This window comes from Perca flavescens, chromosome 4 (genome assembly GCF_004354835.1).
Source record: "Perca flavescens isolate YP-PL-M2 chromosome 4, PFLA_1.0, whole genome shotgun sequence".
Lineage (NCBI taxonomy): Eukaryota > Metazoa > Chordata > Actinopteri > Perciformes > Percidae > Perca > Perca flavescens.
Window position 1 is genome coordinate 37,571,374 of NC_041334.1, and position 14,379 is coordinate 37,585,752.

Consider the following 14,379-nt stretch of genomic DNA (forward strand, 5'->3'; position numbering starts at 1 on the left):
CACGCGCGCACACACACACACACACACACACACAAACACACACACACACACGCAAACACTAGCGCTGCACAATATATAGTTTTTTCTATTTATACCTTTTATGTCCAATTCAATTTGTTCTATAAAAGAATGTCGGAAATAATTTTCTTTGTTTTTTTTTATTCAACAAGCAATTTGTTGTATTTTAGCAGAATACTGAAAGCAGCAGAACTGAGTATACTTTAATATCCGTTTATGTATCGCAAGTAATATATCGTTATCGGGATATTCAACATTATCGCATATCACATATTTTCCTCATATCGTGCAGCTCTTACAAACACACCCAGACATCCACACACACACACACACACACACACACACACACACACACACACACACACACACACACACACACACACACACAAACACACACAATAGGGCTGCACAATATGAGGAAAATATCTAATTGCGATTATTTTGACTCATAATGCGATATGATTCACGATATTGGAGGGAATGATCATTTTTGTAGCATTATTCACATTTTCATTGAAAAATATTAAAACAAAAAAAAATGATTGAAGTGTGACTTTTTTCCAGGATATGTACCAAACGAAGATGTAGGATGGGATTTTCAGGCCGGGACGTCTCTGCAGCACCACGATACTTCATTCAGAATGGTTAGACACATATTTTGCCTTTAACAAATATTGCTTGCCCCCCCCCCTGAAATTTAGATATTAACTAGTTCATATTGCGATTTCGATAAAATTGCGATTAATTGTGCAGCCCCTAACACTCAAACACGCACACACACATACACACACACACACACAAACACAAATGGACACGGCCATTTCATTATCATATTAGCACGAGAAAAATAGGCAATGTCGTGAGGAGAAGAAAAAAAAAAGATGATCAAGATAAAATGATCAAATTTCTGCCAATACTAATTAATAGAAAAAGCTAAGAGGTTGAACTGATTAGTGGTAAAGGGGAAAAAAAGTAAAAAAGCATTTTGCTTTTTCTTACCACCTTAACTGAAAGGAAAAAACTACTTATTGACATGATTTATTATTTATTTTTACATTCAATGTTCAGCTTTTTAACTAATTCATGTATTCAGTTGTGATTTTGACTAGTCAGTGTTGGGCCTCCACAGCTGAGAAGTGCCTTTAACTTCTAGTGGTGCAAAGGTTTATTAGTTTCTTTCAGACTTTCATGAATAACTCATAAAAAAAATAACATTTACAGGGTCGGGGGGGTTAAAGAGAGCAGAGCAGCACATAAACCACCGAGCCAGACTTGTGCAGTGACCTGTGCAGCACCTTGCCTCCGAGTCCACAGCTTGACTTTAACATCGGTGCGGCATAAAAGCAAAATTACATTAGCAAGAGTCACGCTGATAAAATACTTTAAATGCTGTAAATACAAGGCTTCTCGGGAAGTCTGATTGTCGCAGAAGATCTGAAGAAACAAGCAAGATAATCTGAGGAAGACGAGCAAACAGTAACGTCAGAGACACACGACCCGCCAATCGCTGCGAAGCGTAGCTTCGTGCCCGATCAGGCGCCTGTCTGTTCACACCAGACCAAATCCTCTCCAATACAGAATGTCCCTCTCTCTCTCTCTTTCGCCCCATCTGTCTGTCTGTCTCTCTCTCTCTCTCTCTCTCTGCGTGCCTAATCGCCTGTCTCGCTCTAGACACAGCTGAGAAGTCAAGGCGGCCAAAGTCCCCAGAAACCTGGGTCTTTTATTTTGAAATGTGTTTTATTTTGTAAAGTGTCCGGCTGCGCTGTGGACAGCCTGTGTTTGATAACCTACCTAGCTTGACACGTTCACTTAAAGGAATACGCCACCGTTTGTTGAAATAGGGCTTATCACGGTCTACCCTGGCTGTAGATAGGTGAGCCAACGCATTTCTTGTCTCAGTGCGATGCCGGTGTTGGACCGGACTAAAACAATGCATGCACAAAAAATGCGTTGCCCACCTATCTACAACCAGGGGAGACCATGATAAGCCCTATTTCAACAAACGGTGGCGTATCCCTTTAACAGCTTGTCGAAGAAACAGAAGAGATGGCGAAAAGAATAGACCCTTCTCTCCTGATCACAAGCGGCGTGAACAACAGATTGGATGACATGGGCGTCGAAATGAAAATGGCGCTGCTTTGCGTCGCTTCGCAGCGCTTCCGCGGCCGGTGTGTTTTTGGCGTAAGGTCTTTGGCAACATTTTACAAGATTTCTTAAAAAAATAAAAAATAAAAAGTCTGATTTTGGGGAGGCATTACAAAAAGAGTCCGCACATATAAAAGTTGAGCACCATATGAAGTTCCCAGTCCCTCTCTCTTTGTCTGTTCGGTCTTGGTGTTACACTGCGGCGGATGTGATGAAGACGTAGATCCTGGCGAGGAAGGAGGTGAACGCCCCCTGCCTCAGCAGCTTCATCTCCACGTCTATCAGGAAGTCTTTGGGCTCGCGCACCTGTCTCTGCAGGTACACGGCCCCCGTGAAGCTGTTCAGCTTTCTGGTGCTGAAGTAGCCCTCCTCGTTGCCTCTGATGATGCCGATGACAATGTGGTCACCGGAGTAGGCGGGGGACGGTCCGATTCGGAAGATCTGGGCAGGGATGATGATGTTGGTCTGGAAGCTGAGCTGGTAGTACGTGATGCGTATGGGGGAGTTCTGACAGTCTAAGGAGTTGCTGGGACAGCTGATCCGCTCACATCGTCTGAAAACAAATCAAGAAAGAGAGAGAGAAAAAGAATTGGGTCGATGGGCACGGCAAAATTTAGAGACTAGGTACTTTGGGTGTATTAAAAGACTATATACTGGAACACTGAACATTCATTCGTTCATAAGTGTGTTTTATTGGTAAAAAAAACAAATATGTTAAGTGTCTTTCTTCCTGTTAAGCTTGGCTGCGAGTCCTGCTACATTTGTTTCCGGTGCGGATCCAAAAGCCCCGTTCACAATATCAGTGTAAAATAGTTTTTGCTCACATCATTGTACAATTTAAGATAGTACAGTACTTCGACCCGACTGGTCAAAGATTAGGCTGTCTGGAGTTAGACCCCACAGGCGACAGATGTAAACAAGGCCCTGCAAACCTATCACATATGTTTTAGATGTCCAAGACTATGTCATTTCTGCCGATCGATTTTCAATACTCTTCTGAAATACTGAAGGCGCCAATTGATCCTGTTTGGTGTTATATATCACAGGTAGCCTATAGCCACGACGTTCCACTTCTAGGAAATTCCGCCGGATGCACGTCTTTTCGCCGATGTCCGTTACCTTCCGCTTTCTTTGTGTTTGAATTTTAAATTCTGGTTGATTTATGAGGACTAAGGTTAACAGACTATCTGTCCAATCTGAGTTTTCTCTTGCACGACTAAAACAACTTTTGAATATACACATGTTCCACCAAAACAAGTTCCTTCCTGAGACTATTTTGCAGCGGCTCTGTTTTTTCAAAACATGTCGTTTTTACCAATTTCCCAGAGGGCCACACTGGAAAATAAGAATGACAGACATGTTTAGTTTATTGATAGGCTTTTATTTAATCGAAAAAGTTAAATATATTTGACTGTATTATTGCATGTGTCATATAGTCTTCTCACTTACAGTTTGGTCAACATAAAGTCCTAAAGAAGTCAGGAGAAAGTTCCTCAGCCATCATAGAAAAGAAGTGCCCAAAAACGTCGGAAAAAGTGACAAAAATGTTGGAAAAAGTGGCAAAAACGTCAGAAGACATTACAAAAATTTCGGCAAAAGTGACAAAAACGTCAGAAAAAGTGACAAAAACTAGGTGGGCCAAAATGTATTGTGAACCTAAATTGCTATGCGGGCCGGATCATAATCTGCGAGGGGCCAGATTTGGCCCGCGGGCCTTGAGTTTGACACATGTGCTCTACCCCCTTCGTATTCTCAGTTAAGTATTCTCAGTGGATTAAAGAAGTTACACAATATCTTAAACTAGAGAAGATAAGACACCCTCTCTCTCTCTAAGGGTCTGTTTTGACGTTTCATGCTATTTGGCAGCCTTCCTTGAAATTTTATAGAACAAATGGAAGCAAAAAACTCACCCCATTATACATTGTATATTCGTATATAGTTATTGATTTCTCTTTTTTTATGTCATTCTCCTTTATGGTTAAATATATAAAAGGACCAGCCTTAATTTACTGTAGAAGTGTGGGTAGATGTTTGGGATTAGTTTTGATTGATTGCATTTTGTTTATATCTTGTACGCTCTGAAAATCTTTCATAAGCAGACCTTGATCAAAAGAAATATATATATAGCTTTTGCATGATCCTCCTCCAGTATTGTGTATGTGGTGTGCTGTTTATCCTCATGACTAGGACTATGAATCGTGTGTGAAGGGCTGTGTGTGTCCTTGCTGCTACAGAGATTAACACAGCGCTATAGAGTTGTAGAAGGATGACGTGTTCATGGCCCATCAGCCAAATAAAAGGATACAGACACTCCTGGGCCTCGGCTCAGGGCGTTATACTACCCCCTAAAGTGTCTGGCGGTGCTAACGTTAACACGACTCCTATAAGGGAACAATAAACGGTGAAATAAAGGAGATATAATATAGAAACTAAACCTCAAACCACAGAGATTCAGTTAGAAGCTCTAAACGTACTGAGAGCTGAACACACAGACACGTTTAAAACCCTTTTTCTCCTGCCCAGGTCCCTGCGCCCAGACAGACATCCTTAAGTTTAGTTTTATAACATGTCCTGTACATGTAATGCTGTCACGCAAAGAAAGGTTTCGTCCTTTGGCACATGGAGGGACTGTATAGCAGAGCTTTTTTTCATTGATTGCCATTGTCACTGAACGTTTCTAATGTAGGATTTATGTGAGAGTAACAACTGAAATGTATACACTCACACACAACCAGCCAATATGCAAACTGAATGATGTACGTGGTTATTTGTGTATGGAGTGGGAAAGTGAGATCCGATCACCAGTGGTCACTTAGAACACATTTGAAGACACATTCTGCTGCCACGTGTCAACTAGTTTTGCATTACCAGACCTTAGCCCACAGTGCTGTGGGGTGCACACATACTTTGCAGGATAGGACGCTCTGTGGGGTGTCTTCATTTCTTTAAACCAATCCCAATCGACTTGGGCGGCGCTAAGCTCCGGTTGCAGCGATGGTATCTCTGCAAAATAGTCTCGGGAAGGAACTTGTTTTGGTGGAACATTTGCACCCCGCAAAAAAAAACGCCACATACAATAATAAATGAAGTTAACTGTTGACACAATACAGTAATGTGAGCTATTTCAATTAAATGGCTACATGGTTAAACCTCATTTGCTCTTACCAGTGTATCGCCTTTTGTAACGTTACGTTGTCGACAGCAATTCTGAAATCGGTCCCAAAATGTCCCAGTTCATACATGCCGTAACATTAAACATATTCTTCGTAAATCTTAACCCTATAAGCAGGCCTGCCTGGTTGCACGATCCAAATGTTGTTTTTGCATAGCGCGGGATGTTCTACACGCACGCTACGGTAAAATTTCTACCGCCACGGTATCAGAAATAGGGCAGACGCACAACAGGGTTTCCGCCATGTACACCGCGAACCGCCGCTCCTTCAGCTGTTTATAAAAAGTCATAAAGTCGTAATTACACGACTCAGCAGAGCTGTCTGCTCTACTGAACTCAAGCCAACTGTCGTCCGCTCTCTCTCCCCTTTAGGGGGAGCAACTGGAACAGTGACAGGACGTCATCACTCGCAAAGTCATGGCAACAAAATAAACAACAGGGCGAGTACACTTGTCAATCTCAGGCAAAGTGACAAACAGCGCCAAAAGCCGCAACATGAAATCTGCACTCACCGGTGAAATATGACAGCTACAGTTTATTGGAAAATAGCATTGTGGACACTGAATTTGATGAATTTACTGTTTATCAGACCCCAGATGAGACGAGAAGCTAACGTTAGCGAATGTTGCGGTGACAGTCCCAGCAGGAGACGCTGTATTCCTCCGACACGCTGTATTAACGTTACCGTTTAACGTGCTTTCCAGGTTAGTGGGGGTGCATACCGCGCAAAACCAACATGAAAAACGTAGCTAGTAATGTTCACTCAGCGTTTAATTTTGTTGTTAAACTGTGTGTAAAATGAGCGGTGACGTTAAATCCCCGGTTTCAGGTAACAGCACCCTACGGTACCGTCTATTTGCTGGATGGTTTCAAAGTAACGGACTTTAGCAAAGTGGACAGCTCTAAGTATGGCAATACAATGCCGTTGGAGAAAGAAGGCATCCTCCAGCGGCCACTTGCTGGGCTTTCCTTGTCTGTGTTCCGATGCTCTGTGACTGCTTATCCATTACACATTAAAATTTACAGCCCGGACTAAAGCTTGATGTAGTGCACCGTAAAATTTGCACGGCTCATGCCAAAAGTGTCTTGGAACCTGCACTAATAAATCACAGTCACTAAAGGCAGACCAGGAGGAGTTTTAAGCTGTGCGGCCATGGCTGCAAAGTCTACTCATGAATGAAAGATGTCTCTCCACGCCGAGCCAAGCCAAACCACGCCACGTCACACTGAGGTTAGTAAGGTGTCTCTTGATAACGCTGATAAGACTGGGTAAGACTCCGGGCTGAGTGGAGGGTGTGTGTGTGCTGTTTCTGTCCACTGGAGCGTAGAGTTGGGAGCGCTGCTGATCAAAGCCAACTGACTTCATCATACAGCTCGATGGGAGTCATGCTGGGTTACCAGACAGCCTCTACAGCTGCCACAGGTTCACAGCTAACAAGACCCTTCTGAGCAGCGCACTGCAGCGCAAGGACTTGGATGTACAGTACTTCTCATTAGAGGAGCACAGGCAGAGAGGAACTAAGGGGAAACCTATCAAAGAATCTCACAGACACAAGCCAATGCTTAAAGGGGCTGTAGGGGGGATTGTGAAGATCCAGGACTTAGACAAAAAATGTGAACATTGACAACTTCTCAGTCCCTCCCCACTTTAAGCCAAAAACGGTCTCTTAAGCCCCCCCTACAAGGGAGAATGAATGCGTGTGCATGAGCAGTGATTGACACACAGTTAGACACCCCCTCTGATTGGAGCATCTGAACAGGGAGCTGTGGATTTTCGCAAATCGCACTACAGGCTGTAGGTGGAGCCTTCATGTAGTTTTTACTGGAACATACGGTCAGTTTCAGCAAATATAACAAAGAGTTTTATAAGTCTTACCTACTGCACCTTTAAAGGGACAGTATGTCAGATTTGAAATGCCCAGGATACTGCAAAATTGCTTTAATATTCATTTCACCATGGTGTCGGCGACGCATGCAGATGCGGCAGCCAGTCATACACTTTACTACAGGAAGAAAGTAGAACTACAATTCCAGGAGGGCAACCCTAGAAGCATGTGACGTACATGTCGTTTTTACCAATAACACATAGACAACAATCAAGCAAAATGTTTAAAGATTCTGCAGATGCTCAAAAATATTTGTCTTTTTTTCCCCCCAGGGTTTATCATAAGACTATCTCTATAGACGGAGACTTGGGCCTTTTTGGATGCTCAGAGGACTCTTTAATCCTCCCTCTATGCATTTAAACAGCTTTATTGATGGGCATTTCTCTTAACCTCCAATCAGTTGGTAAAATAAATCAAAGATAAACATCTATAACTGGTTACATGGACTTGTTTCAGTGATCCACCTGGAGAGACTGCGGACTAAGTATTCAAAACATCAGCATTAATGGATCGAATCCTGTGGCCCCTTTTTTGCAATATCTGGACCCAATTTAATTCTACTTTTATTTATGCATGTACTTGCATACACTGTTTTGTCTATACCGTCTGTTTTTTGTATGCCTACTAAAGGACATTTGGGTGTTTTGGTTTCCTTGACTTGGGGTTAAGATATATACTTATAATCCTCCCCCACTTGAGTTTGTGTGTGTGTGTGTGTGTGTGTGTGTGTGTGTGTGTGTGTGTGTGTGTGCGTGCGTGCGCGTCATGCAACAACTTGGGATGGCCAAAAAGAGGGCTAAACATCTTGCAAAGTACTGTGCCATATCTGCTATTAAAGGCAGCCGCCACATATGGAGACGTTGCTACTTATACCCTTAAGAACTGAGTATTGTGCTTATTAAGTGATATTGCGAAGATTATAGATATAGATATTGTACTGCATCTGTAATATTTGTGTCCCTGTACCATTTTTCTTCACGTGGACGTAAATAAATGGTTAAAGTGTGTGTGTGTGTGTGTGTGTGTGTGTGTTTGTGTGTGTGTGTACTAGGGTTGGGCGATGTCCCCTAAATTGGCAGTTGACGATGTTTACAGTAAAACATCGTGATGGACGATGATATCATCGTCGGGAGGGGGGAAGCACTTTTTATTTTACTATATCTCTTTACATAAATATTTTTTTTCTGCTACTATGGGCTAACAGTTTGATCAGACATACATTGCAATGCCCTCTGTAAATGGACATGGCTATGCTGCCTCCTGCTGGTAGGGGCAGTAATTACAGTTTGACCTACTTTCACGCCGCCATAAAGTCTAGACTCAAACTGAAGTCTGTGATCTGCAACGACAGTACAGTGGAACTTTTGCCTTTAACAGAGCGACAGTAATAACCTAATACAACATTATTACTGAGATTAAACTACTTTCCCCGTTATATTTGCACTAAATAACGCATTCAATAAACAAACATAACTCTTACAGAACACATGAACAGCTGAGCAATATTAGCTCACTCATAAAACAGCACCCTCGTGAATAAGCCTACTGTTGCTAACTCATAAATCCTGCATAACAGATCATATCAGACTTACTTATTGATGCACAGCAGTGTCCATAAACTTAGTCCAATGAGGGAAGAAAGGAAAGTGTGACAGTGTTCCACGCTAACGCCTTTTCTCTCTCAACTACCGCATGCTTAATTGCGTTAATAGTCCAGGGCTGCTACTGACAGGGAGAGAGAGAGAGAGAATGCATCACTACAGCCAATCCAGTCTGCTCAAAGCGATGGTCTTTTTCACAAGTAGGTTGCACGTAAGGGGAAAAAAAGTATCTTCTACTTAAGGGGCCCTATCTTGACTGGCCCCCTGTGCAGCACAGTGCAAAGCCCGACGCAAGTTTAAATTTCCCATCCAGCGACTAGGATTAGTGTGTGTTTGACAGGGTGGGGGACGTGGCATCACGATGGTGGCTCTCCATCGATATCGTCCGTTGGCACAACCCTAGTGTGCACGCATGTATGGAGTATGCTTGTTTGTTTCGTTTGTATTTTGGGTGTTGATGTTTGTATATTTTTTTCATATGTTGTCAATAAACGTCAATTCAAACAATCTTAAAAAAGATTCTGCAGATATTGAGAGAAAACCGTGACTCACATGTCTGACACCTTCTTGTAGTTGTGAGGGCAGGCGAAGGAGAGACATCTGAAGCCTCCCTGCAGGTTATAGCAGCTCTGTCCATATGAACAGTTGTGGGCGCCAGTTGTGCACTCGTCAATATCTGGAAATAAAGAAATAAGCAGTTTGATTTTGAACAGTATTCTTTTTTTTTTTGGTTCCAATTCAAATCATATAATTTTGAACATAACTCATTCATCTTCAGAAACAGATTTGACACAGTTTGACAAAATAATCCCAACTTAAGGTCTTACTAGCTTCTTCAGGGATTTCAACCAATTTCAATTCAAGTGGCTTTACGTGTTGCCAAAGCATGTTAAGACGAACTACACAATTATAATAAAGAGCTAGAAAATTTCGCAAGAAATGTTGACAGTGTGGATGCTACTTGGTGCACATCCCAAGATAGCCTGGCAGTATGTTTTACCGCCAGTCTCATTTTGTTGAAACTAGTTTTTTGTTACATTTGTTAAACTAATTCAACCTCTGTTAAATAAAATTCCTATCTTTTAGTTAATCCTTCATGTGTGCTTTCCCAATCTGCTGTGGTCTTGTGTGTTGGAAGCGTTTCCAGACAAAATGTTTATATGTCATTTTGACACAAATACATTTAATAAATAACATGTTGATGTTTGAAAGTCTCGAGGTTTTGACATAAATGCAGATATAAATGTAATTTAAAAAAATTATAAATAATTAGCGCTTTTCAAATATTGCACCTGTCAATACAGAACGAAATATTCTGTAGCTTATTTTGCCGTCAATACTGCAGACGTTGTCTTTGCTGTAATCAGATCAGAATATATTTATATTTAACATGAAGTATACTACTGCTTGAGTGTGTTTTATCAATGGGAAACATCCATGTGTGCAGACAAGGCTCGCAGCAGCAGCGCCGCCAGACACGTTTCTGGTGTGTAAAGACGTAGAAAACGCCACGCAGCCGACACGCAACAGAAACGCCACGCTCACGCCACGCAGCCAGTGTGAAAGAGGCCTGAGGCCTTACCTTTGCAGGTGCGTCCATTGGCCGACATGACGTATCCATTAGCAGGACAGGCACACTGGTAGCTGCCAGCAACGTTCACACACTGGAAGGTACAAAGGTTCCCGATGCTCTGGGAGCACTCATCAATATCTGTTAAAAGAGACAATCATCTCAGATTAGAGCTCTGGATGGAAGCTGAAAGCAGGTTCTTTATCTCTCTCTGTGTTTGTGTGTGTGTGTGTGTGTGTGTGTGTGTGTGTGTGTTGTGTGTGTGTGTGTGTGTGTGTGTGTGTGTGTGATTGCTACGCCTGTGCAAGTGTGTTTTCCTGTCCTGGGATTAGCGACAGGAGCTAGCTCAAGGCCCAGTCAGCCAAGACAAAATTAAATCTGTTACTGGTGACAAGAGTCATGCTGCTGTTCTCCACATTCATGGAAACACTGTGATATGATTTGGCCCAATCAGACTTCATATAAGCAATTTGAGTTATTATAGGATGTTAAAACTCCTTCACCCATTCGGCCCTGACAAAAAAGTGTCCACTGTATTTGCCTTATTCTGTTTCCCTGAATATATCATGACTCAAAACTATTTCCACTGCTTTCTCAAGATCTGACATCTTCTCTCTCTCTCAACCCCCTTCCTCTTCATGGTAATTGTTGGGTCTCTATAAATGAAAGAGTGGTCTATCTGAATATGAATTTTCAATTTCTTTTGGGTCTCCACCAAATCTACCAGTCTCTACCTAGTAACTTTGGTAGAAAATACCTTCACAGGTGTGTCCGTCCTCTTTCAGGTAGTAGCCTTGGCGACAGTAGCATTGGTATGAGCTGTAGATGTTGGCGCACTCCTGGCCACACGGGTTTTTGTCACATTCATTTACATCTAAGCACAGAAAAGAGAAGACGAGCCATTCAACATCCAGCATTCACACCGCAATTTCTTTGGTAATTGCATTCTCTAGTTATGTATGCACTCTCAGACACCTCCGCCATAGAGACTAAATTAAATTCCAAGAGAATACAGTTTTTGTGAAACAAACACTTACAAAGACTCATAAACAGTTTTCTATCAATACATCTAATCTCCAAAGTCTGTGCGAAGGCTGCATTTTGCTCTCCCCAGAGGCGTACCTCTATGCCTTGAGTTCTTCAAGGAAAACAACAGTCCATGTAAACAATGTGGCATTTAAATTCTCAATATGTTAGAGAGGGAAAAAAAACAGTCAGCTTACCTTCACAGTTCTTGCCATCAAATGCTAGGGAGAAGCCGGCTGTGCATGAGCAGTGGTAGGAGCCTGGGGTGTTTTCACAGGTTTGGGCACACAGCCTGCCAGGATAGCGCCAGCACTCATTTACATCTGTCAGTGCAGAGTAGGAGCTATTAGATAGCAGACAGATACCTCGGGGCCACTATGGACTCAACGCCAGTTCTCATTCAGGCGCACACCCAGTGATGTTTAGAGTAGGGCTGCTCGATTATGGAAAAAAAATCCAAGTTATTTTGGTAATTTCCCTTTCATACTTTTCCCGTTTGAACTTTTCTCCTCATTCAGAACACAAGACAAAATAAAGACTTTACTTGCAAAACGTAATGTTCAAAAGAATTGTTTTGATTACATTGTTTGGTGATGGAACTGAAATCAAAATCTCCAATCATCAGCAAAAGGCTGATAGAAAGAGTACCCCCTGTCCTATTTACTCAAATCTGACATCAAATTTATCACAAAAACCTTGTTTTTTTGGCTCTGTGCAGTGGAGTCTAACTGAGCCAGTGATGTGTTCTGCCTCCAGAGCAGATCTGGCTTCAAAAACTGTTTGGACGACTAAACCTCCAATGTGGCGCAATGTACGTGTATATGGAGTGTTGAAAATTGTAATTGCAATGAAAAAAAACAACAAAAAAACTCCAATCTGCTCGTCACGCCCTGCTGTGCCCTACTACGGTCCGTAACGCCTTGCTAGAGGAGCTTGCACACTGCTCCAACAAATGCCAACAAACTCCAACAAACACCAACAGTTGGGTCAGTGTGGGCCGGCCGTCTGTGTTTGTTGGCGTTTATAGTTTGACATGTCCAGTCTGGTCTGGTGGAGTTGGAGAATGTCGGACCAATGTTGCCCATTTTCCAACAATTGACAACATTCTAACGGCTCGAAATGCCGTCTCTAAATGGGTGGTTTTTCTGGCAATTAGTGGAGTGACCATAGTGAGTACTTCCTCAAAAGCTTGAGGAGCAAAACGGGCAAAATTTGCAAAAGCTGGAGTATCTTCTGAGAGAAGATCTTGACACAAGTTAGGATAGACTCCCTGTTTTGCATGTCGCAATATCCAAGGTTTACACCACAGTCTCCTCTTGGCTCGTCTTGATTGCCGTCTCTCCTGTACACGGCTGGCAGCGTTACAGGCCAGGTAGACCAGAACTACTTTGACCACATTCAACAAGGTCTCCACTTCATCCATGTTTTAGTAAACCAAAACTCAAATAAATAACAGTCTTGTCTGTTACTGTCTGGATAGTGTGGACTGGCAGTTGGTTTTGTGAACATTATAAAGACGACCAACTGACAACTTTATAATGTTGGAGTTTGTTGGTATTTGTTGGAGCAGTGTGCAAACTCCTTAAGCCCTGCTATGCCCCGCTAAGCCCTGCTATGCCCCGCTACGCCCCGCTAAGCCCTGCTATGCCCCGCTATGCCCCGCTACGCCCCGCTAAGCCCTGCTATGCCCTACTATGCCCCGCTATTCCCTTCTACGCCTTGCCAACGCCCCGCTACGCCTTGAACTACTACAACTACTATTTCTAGCCATAGCTCCACTATCTTTATTGTTACTATAACTGCCACTGTTCATCATTCCAACTGCTATAATTATTATGAATCATATTTCTCTATATCTGTATATCTGTATCTGTGTCTGTGTCCACAAAGAGCCACGGTCTGTCTGAGGTTTCTGCCTAAAAGGAAGTTTTTCCTCGCCACTGACACACCAAATGCTTGCTAACAGGAAGTTGTTGGGTCTTTATAAATTAAAGAGTGTGGTCTAGACCTACTCCAGCTGTAAAGTATCTTGAGATAACTATTGTTACGATTTGATACTATAAATAAAACTGAATTGAATTTCACAGAGCTGACACGGCGATACGTACCGCTGCAGACTTTGCGGAGGGCATCATACTGGTAGCCCGTCTGGCAGTCACAGCGGAAGCTGCCGGGGAGGTTGTGACAGATCTGGCCCACGCCACAGCGGTGCGTCCCCATCTGACACTCATCAATGTCTAGACAGGCAGAGCGAAAGATAAGAGTACCTGAGCAACCATCCTCTCAGCACCTGACTGAGTCTAACGTCAACACATCCAAACAGTTGGAATCATTGTTAAATTAATGATTACAAAAATGATTGGAGTAATTTATGAAGCCAAACGGTTACCAGTGTACCGTATTTTCTGGACTATAAGTCGCACTTTTTTTTTACTTTGGCTGGTCCTGTGACTTATAGTCAGGTGCGACTTATATATCAAAATATATATAATTTAACATGTTTTTAAATGTTAATTCATACTGAAAACATTACCGTCTACAGCCGCGAGAAGGCGCTCTAGGCTTGTGACAACTAGAATGCTGCTCCTAAAGACAACCGAGAAAGAAAAGAAAATCCTATTCTGCAGATTACAAACTGCCGGTAGTAAAATATGCAGCCGAAAACGGTAATTGAGCAGCAGAAAGAAAGTTTGAAATGAGGGAGAAACTTGTGAGGGACTGGCGAACAGGTGACTCTTACTGCAATAAAGAAAACAAAGAATCGGCTAATCGCGGGCTGAAAGTAAGATGTCCAGAGGTGGAGGAACGAGTCCACAGATGGGTGCTTGAACAACGTGCTGCCGGGAGGGGCTGGTCAACGGTGCAGTTACGTCTCCACGGCCTGGTAGTTGTTCTGTGTGCTATTGTATAGTTCAATAACTGTTAATGTGTTACGTTAACATACCAGACACCTATTCATTA

At 42.6% G+C, this 14,379-nt stretch overlaps 1 protein-coding gene across 3 annotated transcripts in view; it reads right to left on the reverse strand.

Moving 5' to 3' along the window:
• Positions 1–1,988: 1,988 nt before the first annotated feature.
• Positions 1,989–14,379, reverse strand: part of fbln2 (fibulin 2) — a 78,741-nt gene continuing 66,350 nt past the window's right edge. For all 3 annotated transcript variants that reach the window (XM_028577040.1, XM_028577037.1, XM_028577038.1), the window contains 6 exons: positions 13,527–13,655; positions 11,616–11,741; positions 11,150–11,266; positions 10,405–10,533; positions 9,375–9,498; positions 1,989–2,716 (listed from right to left, as the gene is read on the reverse strand). In XM_028577040.1, the coding sequence (XP_028432841.1) occupies positions 2,356–2,716; positions 9,375–9,498; positions 10,405–10,533; positions 11,150–11,266; positions 11,616–11,741; positions 13,527–13,655 (986 nt within the window). In that variant the 3' untranslated portion in view covers positions 1,989–2,355. The remainder of the gene's footprint in view (positions 2,717–9,374; positions 9,499–10,404; positions 10,534–11,149; positions 11,267–11,615; positions 11,742–13,526; positions 13,656–14,379) is intronic.